This window comes from Rhinopithecus bieti, unplaced genomic scaffold (genome assembly GCF_001698545.2).
Source record: "Rhinopithecus bieti isolate Rb0 unplaced genomic scaffold, ASM169854v2 scaffold_70066, whole genome shotgun sequence".
Classification (NCBI taxonomy): Eukaryota; Metazoa; Chordata; class Mammalia; order Primates; family Cercopithecidae; genus Rhinopithecus; species Rhinopithecus bieti.
This window is the reverse complement of record NW_016826556.1, coordinates 640,469-661,928: the sequence shown is the minus strand read 5'-3', so window position 1 is coordinate 661,928 and position 21,460 is coordinate 640,469. Positions and strand designations below refer to the sequence as shown.

Here is a 21,460-nt window from a genome sequence, read left to right as displayed (position 1 = left end):
TAATGACTAGTCCTAAACTAGAATCTAAAAGGAAAACATGACAACAAAACTTTGTTAATACAAGAGTCTGCCTTCCAGGAAAAAAAAGAACAGAGGTAACTACTTAAGTAGTGGCATGTGAATATGACAGAAATTTAGACTTAGAAAGGACTTTTAAGAGATCACTTACTTAAAATCTTTGTGGATTCGGAAACTGAGGCCTTTAAGAACTCTTTAAGGTTCTTCTCCAAGAAATTATAAATTGCAGCAGTGGTCTAGAGCCTGTTGTGTTCCTCACTCACAGTCTAATGTACTTTTCTGCAGATTTACTACTTGTATTAAATACTATTGCCTCAATTTGATTAGTTTTTTAAATCATAAGAAGTAATATGGATTACGTAAAAGTAGAGAACAGAAAAGTAACAATTTAGTAAATTAAAACAAAGCACAGAAATAAAATACATAAAATACATAGTCCTCTATGCAGGGAAAAGTTAACACTGTTAACTACTGTCATGTTATTGAGAAAGACAAAGGAACTGTGTGACATAAAAGAACAAGTCGTTGACAATTTGCAGAGGCAGCTTTCTAGTGGCCATTGCCTTTTTAATCTTTATCAAATGTTCCTACTCTGTACTCTTAGTCGGGCCTGACTTTAAAGTAGTTCAACAAAATAACTGGGAGAGAGAACACAGGTTAATATACACACACACATATATATATAAAGCTGCTTAAATCTTTTCCTTCAAACCAGTTCTCTTTGTAGAATTTCCAGCTTTTATATATATGTGTGTGTGTGTGTGTGTGTGTGTGTGTGTGTGTGTGTATACATTTATATGGCACAGAACCTGCTGGATATACTGTATACAAATGCCAAGTCAGAAGTGTATGTGCAACAGTAGTTACAAAAGTAGTCTCCTTTGGTGAGGAAGGCTTTATAAAATAAGACGAGCTGAGATGAACTCAGAACGTTAAACAGAAGAAACTAGAGAAGATACCAGGTGGGAAAAAATGCTTAAGAAAAAGCATGAGTTTGGAATAAAAAACAGACCAATGCTGCTGATGCAAAGGATATGAAAAAACTGGTAAGAGGACAGTCCTAGTTTTTATCTCATTCTGTCTATCAAATGGATAAGCAACAATTTCTGAGCAATATGGGAATACATAAAAATTTATATCTTTACAAGAATTAACCTGGCAACCACATATAGAAGGGCAAGCAGCAGACTACTGTATTAGTCCATACATACTTTGTTGAGGGGATGAGGGGAAAAAGGATTCACCACAAAGGAAGAATTGAGAGAATACGGTACATGACTGACTTAGAAGTGAATGTAGAAAATTCCATGGCTTTTATCCTAGGTAGCAGAAAATGATAACTTTTTTTTTTTAAGACAGAGTCTCACTCTGTCGCCCAGACTGGAGTGCAGTGGCGCAATCTCGGCTCACTGCAACCTCCACCTCCTGGGTTCATGCGATTCTCCTGCCTCAGCCTCCTGAGTAGCTGGGACTACAGGCTTGCGCCACCATGCCCGGCTAATTTTTTGTATTTTTTTAGGAGAGATGGGATTTCACCGTGTTAGCCAGGATGGTCTTGACCTCCGGACCTCATGATCTGCCCGCCTCGGCTTCCCAAAGTGCTGGGATTACAGGCGTGAGCCACCACACCTGGCCAATAACATTTTTAAAAGTTGAAAATTCAACAAAGAGAAGTGGTTGGAAGGAAATTGGATAAGTTCGGTTTTAGACAGCTGATGATAGAAAATTTAGGTGGGGATTACTATAAAAGTGATTAAGAGGGATGACACAGAAGGAGTTCAAGAGAGGTCATATAAGCACCAATGTGAGTAGGGATCTTATCTGTTTTGCTCACCCGGGCCAACCACAGTATCTGGCATAGAGCAAACAATAAATAAATGTCTGCTGAAAGAATATGGGAGCTCAGAAACTGAGACACAGATATACACTTGGGAATCATCCTCCTTAATGTGGGAGAGCCAAATACACAAGAATCATGATTAGTAAGATTTCAAATATAAGTAGGTATATATAGAGAAAAGTAGAAGGCTAAGATGGCACTACATATGAATGCCCACAATTATTATGAAAGTCTAAAATCCTAAGACTCTAAGTGTGGAAATATAAAAGTGAACATTTTGAAACAGCCATATCCAGAACAAGATTAATAAAAAAAAAAAAAAAAAACACTAAATATTAGCAAAATTTTTAAAGGAAGGTGATTAATATCAGGAACTATCTGAATGGCAATCTTTAGAACAGTAATACTTGTGGAGTAATGCAGAAGTGTAGGATATAATCATAATCCCCAAATCAATCATAAAATTCACATGTATGATAGAAAAAGCACATATTCCAAAACAGCATATAAAATACATGATGCCGGCTTATAAATTTTACAAGATTTCACAAGTTAGACCACACTTTGGTCTGTATTGTACGTATAAATTGTGGAAGTCATATGAATTTCAAAAATTTCTTAATTTAACAATGGCCTGGGTGCCAGTGGCTCTCACCTGTAATCCCAGCACTTTGGGAGGCCAAGGCAGGAGGAACACTTGAGGCCAGGAATTAGAGGCTAACCTGGGCAACATAGCAAGACCTTGTCTCTACAAAAAAAAAAAGTTTTCAAATTAGCTGGATGTGGAGGCACACGCCCTTAGTCTCAGCTATTCAGGAGGCCTAGGTGGGAGGATTGCTTAAGCCCAGGAGTTCAAGGCTGCAGTGAGCTATGATCATGGCACTGCACTCCAACTTGAGCACTACAGAGACTCTTTCTCTAAAGCAAATAAAACAAACAAATGTAAAAATCTCCATAACACTCCAGCCAGGACATATAAGTTTATTAAAAATAAAATGGTAAATGACTCCCTTTCCCATAAAAACTAAGATTTGTTCATTTTAATAGTGTTGGGTAATACTAGGAAAGCCTGCTTTGTCTATTTACATCATACCAATCCCTTCCTTTGATACTCTTTTTAAAAACCCAGCCTTCAGTTCTCACCAATTTGTTCATATTTACCTTAGCCTCCAGATTAAAATGGTAAATCTTTTCAGGAACTCTTGCCCTCTTCAAAGCAATGGATGACAATCTTATCACCAGAATATTCACTACCTCTCCTCAATCTTTATTCTTCCCTCCTCAGTTTTTCTGAAGCATTACCATTAATGACCACCATGCTTCCTTCTCAAAATTCTATCTTTATCCCACCTTGCCTCAATGTTCTCTTCCTGATTCAACACGTAACCTGGCTCCTTGAATGGCCCACTCTCACTTTCCACTGAATCCTCTTCTTCTTTTCACCCTAAATAAAGATTATTCCTCAGGGTTCCCGTCTCAGCCCTCTCTTTCTGTCCATGTGCTCCTTCTTTTCTGATTCTAGTTACTCACAAGACATGAAAACAAAAAAAGCCCAGACAAAATAGGTGAGGTAAAATTTGGGGTGCAAAATTTAAGGGGTGCCGAAAAAAGCTCAGTAATTAAGACAACGAATAACAATGCAGTATCTTTAAAAATTAAAATGCCAAAGTATCCACGATGAAGAAAACATTAAAATTTTAAGTAGAAACAGGATCATTTGGTTCCTAACATTTCTAGTTCATTCAAACATCTAATTCTACCTTGAAGTTCTGTAGGCACCTGAGAGTGAACAAAGCCAAACCTTGGTGGCTTATCTAATAAAGCTAGCTCTCAGAACACTTCTGTGACATCAAGGTTAGAAAATAAATTAAAAGGAGCAGGACTTTAAGTGTATAACTTACATGCACTTAAGAACAAGACTGGAAGAGGACAACCAAAATGAGAACAGTAAATGTATAGGCGTAGTAGGACAGCAGGTGATTTAAAATCATAACCGCTATAAAGTGGTTTATAATAAAAAAAAAAAAAAGCTCTCCTTCTTGATGCTCTATTTCTAAAAAAGGCATCAGTATCTGCCCAGTCACCCAGGCATCCTCTCTACTCTCCCATTATCACTCCCGAAAGCCCTACTAATTATGCTAAGCCCATATACTCTTTTACAGCAATGTTTCCTATATCCATATTCCTTTCTGTCCATTGCCCACACAGTTCCCAGCCATTGTGCTGTTCTTTATTATATATATACATACATATTTTTAAGAAACAGTGTCTCACCCTGTCATCCAGGCTGGAGTGCAGTGGGACTATCACAGCTGACTGCAGCCTCCAGCCTCTAGGCTCAAGTGATTCCCCTGCCTCGGCCTTCTGAGTAGCTGGGACTAGAGGTGCATACCACTGTGCCCAGCTACGTTTTTTATTTTTGTAGAGACAGGGTTTTGCTTTGTTGACCAGGCTGGTCTCTAACTCCTGGCCCTCAAGTGATCCTTCCTCCTCGGGCCTCAAAAAGTGTTGGGATTACAGGCATGAGCAACCAACCCAGCCTACTTCCTTATAATATTATAAGCAACTTCTGTGGGCGTTCCTGCCCCCTTCTATTAAGTACTGCTAGCTTCAACACCAGATTTATTCAATCCTGGCACATTCCAACTTCGGTATCTTAAATGGTTCCTAAAATGCCTAGTGTATTAAGAAAAAACTGCTCAGTCCAACATTAACATTCCAGCCCATGTTTCCAGGCTTGTTGAACACAAATCAAATGAAGTTTTCCATTTCTCAATAATACTTTAGCCCCACAAATTAGAATTGCCTATGTTCCTCAAAAACACATGGAGTGACTCCAACCTCCATCCTTTATGCCACTTCCCCAAGCCCAGGCCTATTAAATTCTCCTAATTCTTCATAGGCCAGCTGAAATGTCACTTACCTTCAAGAGGCCTTTCCCAATTCCCCAGCCAGATGTGCCCCATTCCTCCTCTGACTTACCCTCACTCTCAACCCCTCCATGTACACTCATTTAAAATTGTTAATAAACTAATATTCTGTTTTTTATTATAGCTTAAATCTCTCCACCCTCCCCTCGACTAAACTGTAGTCTTATTTGTGAATGTGTATCTTACTCATCTCTTTTCCCATATTTTCCATATAGCAGTTCAATGTTTATTTAATCAGCTGAATTACCAAAGTACAAAGTGCCGCTTAACAACAATGAAACATAAAGGAACATGTCACTGAATGGAATTTTTCTTAGGTTTCCAGGAACATGCCACAAAAAAAGCAGACACTTCCTTATTGCACATAGGCAGAAGTTCCATTAAAAGGAAAGAATATTCACTTTGGGAGGCTGAGGCGGGCAGATCACGAGGTCAGGAGATCGAGACCATCCTGGCTAACACAGTGAAACCCCGTCTCTACTAAAAATACAAAAATTTTAGCCCGGCGTGGTGGCGGGCACCTGTAGTCCTAGCTACTCGGTAGGCTGAGGCAGGAGAAGGGCGTGAACCTGGGAGGCGGAGCTTGCAGTGAGCCGAGATTGTGCCACTGCACTCCAGCCTGGGTGACAGAGCAATACTCCGTCTCAAAACAAAATGAAATTTAAAGGTATGGTTTCTGAGAATTGCTATGAGTGTAGATAAGACCCTATGGGCAAGATAATTCCCAATAACTCATAACTTGACCCCCACCCAGAAATCTGATTATACGTAATCACAAGCAATATTATCAGCTTACACTTTTCTTCAGGATTCAATGTCTACACACACACACACACACACACACACACACACACACTCTTCACATGATACACAAGAAATATAAGATATAAGGTTGGCTTTGACTAAAACAGGCAGTTCCCCTAGTAATATCATAGTATATGCACAGATTCTTTTTCTCATATTATAATTCACCTAATTCATCCTGTTTCCCTTCTAGAATCTAAACTAAAGCCAAAATAATAAACTATTATGAAAGCTATTTTATGTAAAAGGAAGCTAAGGTCATATTCATTCAGAAATAACTGATTAAGGGAAAACACTTGAAAATACTCAAATTTTTAAGAAAACAGTATTTTACAGAATTATATAGTATTGCGCCTCAAGAATCACTTTATCACATCCTTTTACAGGTGACGAAATAAATCCAGAAAGGTCAAGCAATTGTCTTTGGCAAGCATCTACAAATTTGGCCTGAAATCCAGGGATCCCTCTAATTATTCCATTCAGTTACTATTTCTAACTCTGATAAAGGAACAATACTAAACTCCACCATACAATTAAATTTTGACCTCCCTTCCAAAAAAGTTGAATTTTATAAAATAAATACAACCTATCTTTTAATAAATGAGCAGTATTTTTCAAAAAAACTAGGACTAGAGCTTATTTTCTTGAAATGGAGTCTCTCTCTCTCACCCAGGCTGGAATGCAATGGTGCGATCTCGGCTCACTGTAACCTCCACCTCCCGGGTTCAAGTGATTCTCCTCACTCTAGAGCTCTTTTTTAAAAGCCTTTTAAGGAGGTTTCACGGGGCAAACAGATACTTGAATTCTTTAGGAGTAACTTGGGAATCTAAAATAAGTTTTTGCAATAACGACTTAAAGAATTTTACTTTACGTTTTGTTGTTTTAAAATTATATTTCATGTACTCTCAATTTCCCAAATGTAAACTGCATGAAATATAAGAAAAAAGTTAAATGGGCGGGGCATGGTGGCTCATGCCTGTAATTCCAAACACTTTGGGAGGCTGAGATGGGAGGATCACTTGAGGTCAGGAATTTGAGACCAGCCTGAGAAATGTAGCAAGACACTGTCTTTATAAAAAAAAGATTAGCCAGGCATGGTGGCTTGTGCCTGTAGTACTACCTACTCGGGAGGCTCAGGCAAGAGGATCGTTTGAGGCCAGGAGTTCAAGGCTGCAGTTAACTATGATCGCACCACTGCACTCCAGCCTGGGCAAAAAAGTAAGACCCTGTCTCTAAAAAACAAGAAAGAAAAGATATATCAAATAGTCATTTATGACAAAACACGCACAAGAAAATCTTCAATTTCCAAGGTAAGGAACCTGCATACATATCCCTTGAATCTACAATAAAAGTTGAAAAACATAAAAGAAAAACCGCAAAATCTTCAACTTCCGTGAAAGAAGAAAATTATTCTAGCAAACTTACACCTCAGAAAGACTACCATGCTTTTATTTCTTAATAAACAGCAGGTATGCATTTCGAGGGCCAAATGAAGACTTCATTTTATATTCTAAGAAACATTTGTTTTAAATTCTAGCCTTAAAAAATAAGATGTTCAATGTTTAGACAATAAGGGAATATTTCCTAACCTTCCCCATAACTGCTGGAATGTCCTAACCTTACCATGTGTTACCATTGTAACACAACTATTTCTACTTCTCAATATTTTCTAGTCTTTGTCCACATGCATATGTAATCCTAGTGTATGTGTTATGCAATTTTGTATACTGCTTTTTTTACTTGCATAATATGTATCCTTCCTTGGTGCTAGTCTCATGATTATTTTAACAATTGTATGAAACAAAGTTTTTTGCTGTTTTTTTTCAGTTCTTAAAATACAAAAATCAATACTTCCAGGTGATTGCTATTATAGCAATCACTGTATTGCATATTCTCTCAGCAGTCAGGTTTCTCACCACATTCGAGGAAAGAAGAGTATCATATGGAGACCACAGATGTCAGCTGTGGCCATAACATGAAGGGGCCTGTGGGCCTTGGTAATGAACTTCGAAAGCATTCCAACTATAACGAGAAGTTGTTGGAGGGTTTTATTCAGTCCGAATAATGCCATCAAAAAAAGATCACCTCGCTGGTAGGTGAAGAATGGATTATACAGGGACTAGGATAGAAAACTAGAGATCAATTAGGAGGCTACTACAGTAATCCAGGTGAAAGAACAATGGTAATTTAAACTTGGGTGGCTGCGATGGAGACTAAAACAAGGATTAGGTCTCAAAAGTACTGTTTTAGACATATAAGGCATAGGACTGACCTAATAAAAGTAAATGTTAGGCAAGGAGTTAGATACAGAAGTCTGGAATTATGGGAGATAGCAGTACTGTATTTCCAGCCCAAACCTGCGTGTCAGCACACATATGACATTTACAGCCATGGCTTTGGGGAGATCATCTGCAGGACAGGGGTCAAAACTACTGCTATGGAAAACAGCCACAATTGCTTATGGCCACTTTTTAGCTACACTAGCAGAGTTGAGTAGTTGCAACAAAGTGAATAACAGAAAGACGAGGGCATACATACAGCTCCAAACTCTAGGACACCACAACATTTGGAAGTACAACAGAGGAGGAGAAGCCAGACATATGGATTAGAAGACAGCAGAGTAGAACTGAATTTGCCTAATCTACCTATTAGGTTACATAGTGTATTCAGTCTTACACATTAACTGAATAATAAAGTCAGGACATGCATACTTTTTTTAAATTAAGGGAACCAAGTAACAAGGAGTTCAATTAGACAAGTATTCCATCAGCAAATCTTACCTGCATTCCTCAAATACTGATTATTTTAAAAGGTATGTGAAATGTGTAATCAAGTCTATAAAACGAGGCTTTTAAAATACATCTACTGTTTCTTTTAAATCTGAAACTAGAATTTTTACTGTGATTATTCATTCCCTTCTACAGAAACAGACTTTTTAAGAAATAATAGCAAGTACTTACAAGAATAAACAAGGGAACAAATGAGCTAAGCACTGAAACAATCTCTCCTCATTATTAAGCACTTCGCTGGTTATAAATAAATGCCAGTTGTAAAAAATTGGCCTACCTCTCTTTCTTTCTGAACTAGACCCCTAAGTTACCTCTAACAACCCAATTATAAAACAACTAGAGAGCAATCTTCAGAGAAGAAAACATATATTTATGGAGCAATAATTTAAAGTGAAAAAAATCTACCATTAAAATTTTACATGACTGTAGTAGTCAAGAGAAAATAAATCATAACAAAATATATAGGCCATTAAGCTATTTTATTTCAGGAGACAGCCCTTCAGGACACCTCACAGAACAACAATTATACTGTGGAAAATTACACTGCAATGCTGTAGTAAGAGAACAGGTATGTGCAATGGTGACAAAGTATAACAAAATGAGGGCTGGATTTAAGTCCTAGCTTGTCAGCACAAAAGATATGCAAAATGAACAGGCCATGTGGGTTTTTTCAGCATCCGGTTGCACATGTTTAAAATGAGAATATATTTACAGAATCTGCTCACCTGACAAAGTAACAACTCAACACAAAGCTGGAGCACCATAACATGAAATTTTTAGTTGGTTTTTTAAAAAATGCGTCCTATAACTCAAAGCATGAACATGTATACTGGTGGGATGAAGAAATTTCTATTAGTCTTTAACTATCTTTCACAAATAATTTCTATGACCTACAGATAAGTGCCTGTTTACCAAGGCTTTAAGATGACCCAAAACAATCAGAAATAGTACTAAAAGTGACTATTGTGGTCACACTCTTTTACCAGTAGAAATCAAACTAATGTAATGGTTAAGCACAAAAGCTCCAGAATAAAAATTTGGTTCAAATTCTAGATCCGCTCCTTACTAGATTTGGAACCTGGCTTTTAAATTCTCAGTTTCTTTATCTGTGAAACTGTTAACGACTTAAGGCACTTTTCTATAGTATCCAGTACAGAGTAAAAGTTCAACAAAGGATAACTATTACCACTAAGATATAGGTTTGATTGATTAACTGATTGATTGAGGCAGGGTCTCACTTTTTCACCCCGGCTAGAGTACAGTGCTGCAACCATGGTTCACTGCAGCCCCAACCTCCAGGACTCAAGTGATCCTCCCATCTCAGCCTTCTGAGGAGTTGGGACTACAGGCACGCATCATGTCTAGCTAACTTTTATTTTATTTTCAGAGATGGGGTCTCACTATATTCCCCAGGCTGGTCTTAAACTCCTGGGCTCAAGCAATCCTCCCATGTCAGCCTCCTAAAGTGCTGGGATTAAAGGGATGAGCCACCACACTCAGCCAAGGTTTACTTTAATACACAGATCCAGTACTATAGTTAAACAAAAGGGTACATACAGAATAAAGTCATTTAAGAAGTTAACAAAAGCGGGATAGAATTTTGCAAAGACAGAATAAGACTGGGGATGGAATAGTCAAGAGAGGCTACTTCAGAGATGATAGTTCGGATGGACTTATAAGAATCAACAAGCTGGGCACGATGGCTCACACCTGTAATCCCAGCACGTTGGGAGGCTGAGGAAGGTGCATCTTGAGGTCAGGAGTTCAAGACCAGCCTGGCCAACATGGTGAAACCCCATCTCTACTAAAAATACGAAAAATTAGGCGGGCATGGTAGCGTATGCCTGTAATCCCAGATACTCAGGAGGCCGAGGCAGGAGAACAGCTTGAACCCTGGAGGCAGAGGTCACAGTGAGCCGAGATCGCGCCACTGCACTCCAGCCTGGGCGACAGAGCCAGACTCCATCTCAAAAAAACAAAAGAATCAACAGTCTTTTGACAGGTAGCTAGCCCTTTGCCAGAAAAAGGTGAAGAGGACATTTCAGGACATTAAGATAAACATGAAATTCTGTACAAGACATGAACTATACAAAGGTCGAGATTAAGAATAGACTGCTCCCTTACATGAGTTTCCACATGAGGGAAGATAAACACTAGGTTGTACTATTCAGTATGTCAAATGTAATCACAATATTTAGACTTTCAACATTTCCAGCACCTCTGTATTTCAACATAAGGAGAATAAATTTAAGAAAATCATACTTCTCGCAGCTGGGCATGGTGGCTCATGCCTGTAATCCCAGCACTTTGGGAGGCCGAGGCAGGCGGATTGCCTGAGGTCAGGAGTTCCAGACCAGCCTGACCAACATGGAGAAACCTCATCTTTAATAAAAATACAAAATTAGCTGGGCATGGCGGCGCATGCCTGTAATACCAGTTACTCGGGAGGCTGAGACAGGAGAATTGCTTGAACCCACGAGGCAGAAGCTGCGGTGAGCCGAGATCGCGTCATTGCACTTCAGCCTGGGCAACAAAGAGCAAAAAACGGTGTCTCAAAAAAAAAAAAAAAAAAAAGAAAATCATACTTCTCAATAGTATCTGTGTCACTGTGCCAACTAAGTAAACTAGGGTAAACTGTGTTCATTTTCCTCCATTACTTTAAGGCTTCCGGGTATTACGTTGGGAAACACAAAGTGCAGCTCAGTTCATTATTCTTATCTACAGGAAATGCAGCCTTTCTTTGAATTCAAAGAACACATATTAACTATTCATTACATGCATAACACCAAGATACACTCTGTAAGAAAAGCAAAAATGAGAAGGATGGATAGTATCTGTGGAATTTATAAACCAGTAAGAAAGTTTATGTACATATACATATAAATATGACTACACAAAGCGGAGAACAGAAGTACCTTTAGAGATAATTGAAGTTCTGAGGAGATTCAGAGATACAGTAAGATAGAGAAGGGAGTGAATACTCAAGAAAGGCAGAAATATACAAGGTGATATTTAGGATTGACTCAGAAAAGATGGACAATAGCCTCTTGGTAGGCATATAGCCATTTGCCAGAAAAAAAGAAGAAGGAGTTCCAGGAAGGTATGCAAAGGTATGCAAAGCACTGAGAAATAGGTTGAAAAGGTGGGATACACTGGGCAGACTTTTAAAATGTTACTGTGAGAAACTTGTATCCAAAAACCAATTCAAAAGAAACCCAGCTTTGATTTAAATAAACTAAGGAAATAACACTAGAAAGAGCAGCACAAAAAAAAATCTGTTGTCTTACTGTTGAATTCTCACACAGAAGGCAATGCCTTATTCTGGTTCATTCCAATTTACAGCAAATAATCCTAAGGCCTATCCCAAATTATCCTCAGTCATGAAAAGAAACATGAAATACAAGTAATCTAATGTAAGGCAAGTAGCAGAGTATCCTTTGATCTGCGTTAGGGTTAAACTTCAGTGTGCAAAAGTATCATATAGGTAGCTTGATTAAAAACAGAGACGCCCAGGTCCCAGTTCCCTCCTTAAGTTTGATTACTAAATGTGTTGAACCTGTATTTTTTATAAGCATCCCCACTGACTAATTCACAGATGGTCCACAGACAGCTTTTGAAAAATACTGACCAACAGCAAGGTTCCCAGCAAGGCACAATAAAGCCAGGAAATAAGAACAAGTTCCGTCACTTAAGATAACAATACATATCCAGATAACTTGGAGCCAAGTGTACGTGCATGTGAGACACAGGCAAACAACACTGCTAAGGCTAGAACAACAAAATCCATTTACCCCAACCCCTGGTTCTTCTACCATCCCAGTTACGGTCATTTCTTAAATTACAGTCATATAGACAGAACAGCAAAACCTTGTTAGAATTCTGAGCTCAAAAAATTCCTGATCACTGTCCTGAGAGAACAACTGGAATTTCTGAAAGATGAACGAATTACTTGCAGACTCTATTATAATTAAGAAATATTGCAGGTAAATGAAAAACAGAAAGATCAGTTTGCTGGCAAAGTCAAATCAAGGTCAATATAATAGATCTTTTAGTCTAAGGATTAAATATTATTATCTAGATCCAACCATAATTAGAACAAATTTAAATACAAATTTGAGGGCAAAGGGGTTTAGGACAGGAGAAAATGTAAGGTGGTAAGCTTGTCTTCAAAGTGGCTGCCCATCAATCCCCATTCAAATCCTCACCCAACCTTTCTACACAAGCCATTTTCTCACTGAGAGGTGAAGTCCATTTCTCCTCTTTCTAGATGCAGAACAGACGTGAGACTTCTCTGACCAAGAGAACATAGAAAAAGTAACACTGCATGATTTCCTAGGTTAGGTCCTAAGACATCTCTCAGCTTCAGCCTTTGGCTAAGTCTCTGGAAACATTCGTTCTGCGGGAAGTTAGCTAACTGGTTACCCCGAAGCCACGATTAAAAGAGAAAGCCCAAGCTAGCCACAACCTCCAGACCACGTGAAGCCAGATGACAAACCTGCCCCATCTATTTCAGCCATCGAAAACCAGGCACCAGACATGAGGAGAAACCTTTAGGTCCCAGACTCTATCTGAATGAAAGCTTATGAGTGACCCAAAGGAAAAACTGCCCAACTGAACCAGGTCAATACATAAATTGTTGTTTTAAAACACTATGCTTTGGGTAGATTTCTACAAAGCAACAGATAACCAGAATAACTGTCCAAGCCTTCATCCTACCTCATTTCCCAACTGTTCATTACATAAATCAACCTACTATATTCACTGCTCTCAACACTCTACTCAATGCTATTACTGAAGCTAGTCTAATGGGAATGCTGCCATTAGTGAAATCCCCATTCACACACACAGAGAACACTGTTCACGCCAATCCCAATTCTATCTTTTTGAGTAGGTCCAGCTCAGATGTTGCTCCCCTCCTTACCAGACAAATATGGGGGTAACCTGGGAAATTTTCCATTTTTTGCTCCTTAAATAAAGTCTCTGCCATTCACTTAGCATTTCTATATTAGCTTGTGTTAATTTTTAATGGACATCATTACTTGAGTGGAAACTCCTTAAGAGACACCATTTCTTGAACTTCTTGTATCCCAGTGGCATTTATGTCAACAGGATTTTTTACATGGTACATATCTATCTAGAAAGAAACTTAAACAGACGCGTATTTAGAAACACTGAATATGGCCCGGTGTGGTGGCTCACGCCTGTAATCCCAGCACTTTGGGAGGCTGAGGCAGGCAGATCATCTGAGGTCAGGAATCCGAGACCAGCCTGGCCAATATGGCAAAACCCTGTCTCTACTAAAAATACAAAAATTAGCAGGGTGTGGTGGTGCGCACCTGTAGTCCCAGCTACTCAGGGAGGCTGAGACAGGAGAGCTGCTTGAATCTGGGAGACAGAGGTTGCAGTGACCCTAGATTGCACCACTGCACTCCAGCCTGGGCGACAGAGCAAGACTTCATCTCAAAAAAAAAAAGAAAGAAACACTGAAAAAGAAACACTAAATAAAACTTATATGTCTATACTCCCTCTGAGTAATTCTTACATATCCACAGGGCCTATATTTTCACGTCTATATTCAAAGTTACTGAGCCTTTCCTTGGCCTCCCTACGTAAAACTGTACCCCTTCCTACACCACTGACTTTCAACATTCCTATCTTCCCTTCCCTGCTTTATTTTTCCTCATTGCACTTACATTACCACATATTTACCCACACATATTATTTGTCAGACTCCCACTGAGATCTAAGTTCCATGAGTACACTGCTGCATTCCCATGTCTGGAAGAGTATCTGGTACTTAACAGACCCCGACTGTCACTTAACAGACCCCGACTGTCACCTGTAAATGAATGCATGAACGAATCAAAACCAAGAATGGACTAATTGAAGGTCTCTTATTTCAGGAATATTATTCCTTATTCCTTTAAAAAGCAAACAAACAAACAAAAAACTTATTTTACAGTTAAGACATAAAATTCTGTAAGCCTTTTCACTGAAAATGCTCCTTAAGGTGCCTTTCAGTTCTCAGTCAAAACTTGGTTTAGCTTACTTCTTCCTCTTAATTAGCAATCATTTTTCTTTTAGCAACTATGACACAGGATACTTCTGAATCACATCAGCAATTTAAACACAGGAATTGCCAGAACAAGGAAATGTGGCATCATTATAGTCTGTACTAGTAGGCATCGTAATCAAGTCAAACAATTTAGCTATACATTTTCCTTCCGTACTGGAAGATAAAGATACTTGCTTTAAAAGATACTTGCTTTAAATCACCTGGCTATACAGCAATCCACCACATTGCTTAATGTCTTTGATGTCCACTTTTGCTTCACTTATTTTTTTTCACCAGACAATACTGGTTGTATCGGTTTAGCCATGGATTGTGTCATCTCCTAACAGTCTCATGACTACTATTGGTCTGCTGAGTTCTTTAGCAAGTTCCATAAATGTCAGTCCCTGAATATATCAAACTTTACCCTACAGGGCAAATCATTATTTGGTGATGACAGGCTACTGCGTCATCACGCTCCTTGCGGGCTGCAGTAAAGATGGTAGGGCAATCAGAGATCACCCTGGAAGAGTTACTGTCTGGCCTATTCCTACCCTTTCTGACAAAACCCTGCACTTAAATTTACCCATCTGACAAAGATTTATGCTTCTCTAGAGCACACAGGTAATTTATTGAACAGAATAAAACTTTCATTTTCTTCCCTTCATACCAATACTCCTAAACATTCTTCTCACATCTTTATCTTTAAAGAAATTCCAATGCTTTCAAGATCTGATTGAAACCCAAACCTGACACCCCAAACCTGAGTCTTCCTCAACTTATCTCCTACCTATTCTTCCAGGTCCTGCTTAAATCCCACCTCCACTGCATGAACTTCTCAAGTTCCTTCATTCATAATTTCTCTCCTCTCTTCTCACAATAGTAACTTTACTCTCAACACTTATTGTTATTAACCATGTCAAATATGTGAGCATGTGCCCACCTCCTAACAATCCTGAGAGTCCATGGAATTAAATGCAAGATTCCAAGTAATATGCCTAGCACAGTGCTTTAGGTTTGTAGCTACCCAGTAAGTATTGAATTTTTGTACTTACAAAAACTCCCTATGATGAAATTCATTCCCTCAATCAAAACGTATGAGAGGAGAATTCTATCAAGTACTGTGTTGGGCATGGATGATGAAGGATCACAAACCATCCCAGGCTTCCAAGACAGAAAGGGACCATTTTCTTTTCTGCCTATCCAATCTCTCACATATTTTTCATTAAACCCAGTTCAAATACCACCTGACCCCAACCGCTCCCATTTGCAGTACCTATCACACAGCCCATGTCTATGTCCTCTATAGCCTGACTGCGACTTAAGAACAGCGCCTGGAAGCTCTCTTAAAGAAACACTGTGGTGTAACTGAAGGCAAAGATTGTGAAAAAGCACAGAATGGCTAAAATTCCAATATCCCCATTGCCCAAGGCCCCATCTTTGTGGCCTTGGGCAAATCAGTTAATGTTTTTAAACCTTGCTCCCTCTTGGGAGACAAGGGTATACAAATACCATCTACATCACTGAGCTAAATAGGGATTTTTTATTATTAATTATTATTATTATATTATTATTATGTATTATTATTATTATTATTCTTGAGACGGAGTTTCGCTCCTTGTTGGCCCAGGGCTGAAGTGGCAATGGCGCGATCTCAGCCTCACGGCAACCTCCAGCCTCCCCCAGGTTCAAGCGAGTCTCCTGCCTCAGCCTCCCTAGTAAGCTGGGTTACAGGCATGTGGGCCACCACGCCGGCTAATGTTTGTATTTTTAGGAGAGACGAGGTTTCTCCATGTTTGGTCAGGCTGGTCTGAACTCCGACGCTCAAGATGATCCGCCCCGCTCGGCCTCGACAAAGTGGCTGGGATTACAGGCAATGAGCGCACCGCGCCCGGCCAAGGGATATTTTAAAACGTTAAAAGCGACCGAGTCAAATCCAGCGACTTAGTAGGTGTTCAATAAAGCTTGTCTCCCTTTCTCGAAAGCGCTAGCGCTGTGATTTTCAGAGAGGCCGCGGCAACTCACGCCCTGGGCACCACCGGCCAGACGGTCCAGCGGTCCAAGACACCTCGGCCACCCCCAACCACCGCACCGGGCCTCACCTTGGTGGTCGTAGACGCTGATGTAGGAGATGCCCACGGCCATACACCACACCACGAGGCTCGCGATGTCCGAGAAGCTGGGTTCCTGCTCCACCTCAGTGATCACCAGGCCCATATGCACAGGCAGCTTCTCCAAGGAACGGCCGTCCGCGCGCCAGCGCATCCGGTGGTGGGCGGCGGCCAGGCACGACCCCCCGCGCGAGTGCCGGTGGTGACGGCGGTTCCTGCCGACTGCCGGGGACTTGCGGAGCGTGAAGCCGAGCGGCGCTAGGACCGCGGCAGAAGCGGCGCGGCAGCAGCGCCGCCAGATCCAGTTCCAGGTGCCGAACCGAACGCGGAGCCAGGAGGTGAGCGTGCGGTGCAGACAGAGCAGCGCGTGCAGCACCCGCCACACCAGCTCGTACAGCCCCGTCATACTCTTGTGGCCCTCGGGCACTCCCTCTCCCTCCCGCCCACTCCCGCGGCGCGACGGCTTTTTATCCGCCCCTGCGGCCGGCGCGGGCCATCGCTCCGCGTCCCCCCGCCCCCCGAGCCCGAACCCCTTTCCACTGCCAACACCTCACCTCGCCCCCGCCGCCATCTTCCTCCTCCCTTGGCAACCCCGCCCCCACTAGTACATGGACAGTTCTGATTGGCCAGCGTGGAATTCTGACGCGGCTTCTGGGTCCGAGAATATGGCCCAGCCCGACGCAGTGAGAGAAGGCGCACGCCTGCGAACTAGCCGGGCGGAGACCGCGGGCGCCCCCTGGTCGTGTGGAGGGCGATGAGCGAACGACCCTGGACTTTCTGAACGGAACCCCAGCAAAGCACATGTGGTCTTCCATGCGATGGGCGCTTCCTGGGGACCCGCGCGTCCCTTGGGTCCAGGACATCTTACAGTGTCTCCTCTCACGGCCCCCACAGAAACGGTTTCTGAGGAGTAAAAGTGTCCTGAGTGGACTGGAAATTACAAATGTCGGAAAGAACCTAGGGGTGGAAAGCAGCCCTCAGTAAGTGTTGATGCTGGGAATCCACCAGGGTTCCCCAAAGTGTCCTCAAAGGCTGGAGTGGACCTGCTACTGGCTTTTATTCAGCCTCCCACCTGAGGCTGGGAACGAAACTCTTTAGCCATGTTCCTGAAACACCCCTCTACCCACGTCATTCTCATCTAAGGTATCCTTTCCTGGCTGTACATTGCTTAGTACATAAAAGAAAGGCTCTACAGCTTGGCAGTCCAGTCACTTCATTCTTTTTTTTTTCACTTATTCGGCAAGACTTTGACCAACCGCTGTGAGTTAGGTTTACGGTGGGGAGAAAAATAGACATTGTGCCTGACTTCAATCACCGCCACTGTTTGAGGGAAACTGCCCATCCAAGCCTTATCATCCCCTTTAACACCCTAATGTTTCTGTCCATCTGGACTTCGAAGTGGTGCTCTAGAATGGTTCTGTACTGCCCCGCGCAAGTCTGTACCGTCTTTGCCCTTTTTGTTCAAGCTCTTCTCCTGAATTCCTTATTCCCAACTTGGTATTGGGTATTGGTTCATCCTACATGCCACATCCTCTATCATCATATATATGTGCGTGTGCAATAATATTTATATTACTTGTATTTCTCTAAGTACATATATAAAGATTAGGGAGGTATTACAAAAATGCAACTGTTTACACATACACATGTATGCACATATATTTACACACGTGTGTGGAAACAGTTGCATTTTTGTAATACCTCCCTACTCTTCGTTCGCTAGAGCCTCTTTTTCCCCCTGGGAAACATCTGTCCACGTCTTGGCTATGTGACTTCATTTTTCTAACACTGTCCCTTTTTCAACTGGTCTCATTTTGGTTTCTAAGACTCATTTAACTTTACTTTAAAAGTTGAATCTCATGTCCATCTCCCTTTCGCAGTGCCATTTTCCTCCCTTTGGCAGTGCAGCCTGAAGAACTGAGGGCTGGGCACCAGACATACCCTTCACACTCTTGTTTCTCTCCTGGTCTCCTCTGCAGTAGTTCCTCTGATGATGGACGAAGAAGGAGAGGCGAAAGGCCATGATCAGGGAAGGCTACAGTCTTCTTCCTCACTGCCCATTGCTGCAGTTTATGCAGCTACATGATGCTTGTTAAGGAAGCTCCCTAGACACCAGTGTCCCATTGAGATTTGGCCATGTATTCTGCAGACCCCACCCCACCTCCCACGCTGACACCTTGCCACATTTCTGTAAAGTACCCACTTCTTTGCCCCAATGTCTATCGGTTCTGACAAGATTAAAGACATCAGTCTCATGTTCCTGTGGCCTGCTCTCAGGTGTGCAGGCGCAAACAGGCTCTATCTTCTGTATTTCTTTTTTCTTTTCTTTCTTTTTTTTTTTCGAGATGGAGTTTAGCTCTTGTTTCCCGGGCTGGAGTGCAATGGCGCGATCATGGCTCACTGCAACCTCCACCTCCTGGGTTCAAGCGATTCTCCTGCCTCAGCCTCCCAAGTAGCTGGGATTACAGGTGCCTGCCACCACGCCCAGCTAATTTTTGTATTTTTAGTAGAGACGGGATTTCACCATGTTGGTCTATGAACTCCTGACCTCAGGTAATCCACCCGCCTTGGCCTCCCAAAGTACTGGGATTATAGGCGTGAGCCACCGCGCCCAGCCTCTGTATTTCTTTGACTTGCAAACAAGTAAAAGGATTCTGGCCACATGTCCATCTGACACAGCAACATGCAGATCCTGACATCTCTCCCAAGCCATTTCTTTGCTTGTTTTCCTCCTAGAGTTTCCTCCTAGTAGCAGGTCCCCTAGCTCCCAGGATGTTCAACCTCCTAAAGAGTGGTGGGGCAGTGGTACCACGTTTCTTCTTTGTCAGCTGTTAGTAGGCTAGGGATGGAGGTGTCTCATACAGAACAGTTCTCTGGGTGGCCTTGAACCGACACAGTTTCTTCCCCTTTTCTCACTTGTAGTTCTCGAGAATAACTGTAGAATGTGTTGGAATGTAATATACTGTAGACAAGGAGGAACTGACCAGAACAGCCTAGGCTCTGTTCAGTGTCTTCTAGAAATAGGATGTCCTTCAACTAGTACTAGCCCAGCACATTCCATTGCCCTGTGGTAAAAACTGAGAGCAAACTGCTTTCTGGGGTCCCTTAGTTGCAGTGCAAGCAGTGCATGAGCCAATGAGACGCCATCCTCCCTAGGCCGTTTTCCTCGGCCTTGGGAGATATGGTCATTATGACTTATGCTTCTCTTGTCCCTTGCTGCCTGTCTGTAAGTAATAAACTCACTTCATGTAACCTGTGTGTGAGTGTTCTGTGTCACTGGACACTGAATATAGGAAAAGTGCAGTCCAAAATGCAGTGGACTGAACCGGTAACCAGTGCACCGTGAACCTGCTTTGCATCTGGTGGTTGCTGTCAACTTCAGGCTTCTTCACTGTACTTAGAAGGAGGTGGACTCAGTGCCTTTTGTTCTCGACTATAATTCTGGAATAACAGGAAAGCCACACTGGATGTCTTGCTCTGAACATAGTTGGAATCTGAAGTTTATGGAGTCCTCTCTCTCAAAGATTTTCTTCTTTTGTCATTTCAAAAAAGCAGTAAATGCGACACATTTAGCAACTTAGGGGTTCTGAATATAATGTTTGGATTTCTTAAATACCATTTAACCTTCCACTCCAAAATTTTATGAAGTACGTAAAAATACAGAAAGAGTTATCCAGCCTCAGACCCTTAAGTCCCAAAACATTGTGGGGACGGTATTTCATTCACTTTTCAATTTACAAAATGCTTTACATTATCTTAACTTAATCTTCACAACCACTGCTACTTTTACTGTTTCCATAGTTTTACCTTTTTCCAGAATGTTACACAGTTGGAATCACATGGTATATAGCCTTTTCTTACTGCCTTATTCCACTTACTAATATGCATTTAAGCTTGTCCATGTCTTTGCATGATTTCATACCTCATTTCTTTTTAGTGCTGAATAATATTCCATTGCTGGATGTACCCTAGAACTTATCTGTTCACCTACTGAAGGACAACTTGGTGGCTTCCAAGTTTTAGCAATTATAAATAAAACTGCTATAAATATCAGTGTGCAGGTTTTGTGTAGATACAGGTTTTCAACTCATTTGGATAAGTACCAAGGAGAAGGCCAGGTACAGTGGCTGACTCCTATAATCCCAGCACTTTGGGAGGCCAAAGCAGACTGAGCGCTTGAGCTCAGGAATTTGGGACCAGCCTGGGCAACATGGTGAAAACCTATCTCTACCAAAAATACAAAAAATTAGCTGGGCATGGTGGTGGGTGCTGGTGGTCCCAGCTACTTGGGAGGCTGAGGTGGGAGGATCACTTGAGCCCAGGAGGTTGAGGTTGCAGTAAGCTGAGATCATACCACTGGACTACTGCCTCGGTGACAGAGTGAGACCCCATCTCTGAAAAAAAAAAAAAAAAAGAAAAGAAAAAAAATACCAAGGATCACAATTGCTGAATCATACAGCAAGGGTATGTTCAGTTTTGCAAGAAACTGCCAAAATGTCTTCCAAAGAGTCTATACTGTTTTGCATTTCCACCAGCAATGAATGAGTTCACATCGTTCCACATCCTTGCCAGCATTTTGTATTGTTAGTGTTTTGGATTTCGGTTGTTAGTGTTTTGAATTTTGGCTGTTCTAATAGGTGTATAGCAGTATTTCATTGTTTGAATTTGCAATTCCCTAATGACTTACGATGTTGGCATCTTTCTGTATGCTTATTTGCCATCTGTCCATCTTCTTTGATATGAAGTGTCTGTTCAGTTCTGTTAAGACCCCATTTTAAAATGAGGTTGTTTGTTTTCTTATTGTTGAGGTTTTAGAGTTCTTTGTACATTTTGGATAACAGTCCTTTATCAGATATGTCTTTTGCAAGTATTTTGTCTCAGTCTGTGGCTGGTCTTCTCATTCTCTTGATAGTATC

General features: G+C 41.3%; 1 protein-coding gene across 1 annotated transcript in view; it reads right to left on the bottom strand.

Annotated features, from left to right (window-relative positions):
• Nucleotides 1–17,156, bottom strand: part of NUS1 (NUS1 dehydrodolichyl diphosphate synthase subunit) — a 34,720-nt gene extending 17,564 nt beyond the window's left edge. Inside the window, exon 1 of the mRNA XM_017863466.1 lies at nt 16,536–17,156. Coding sequence (XP_017718955.1) covers nt 16,536–16,950 — 415 coding nt within the window. The 5' untranslated portion in view covers nt 16,951–17,156. The remainder of the gene's footprint in view (nt 1–16,535) is intronic.
• Nucleotides 17,157–21,460: the final 4,304 nt, after the last annotated feature.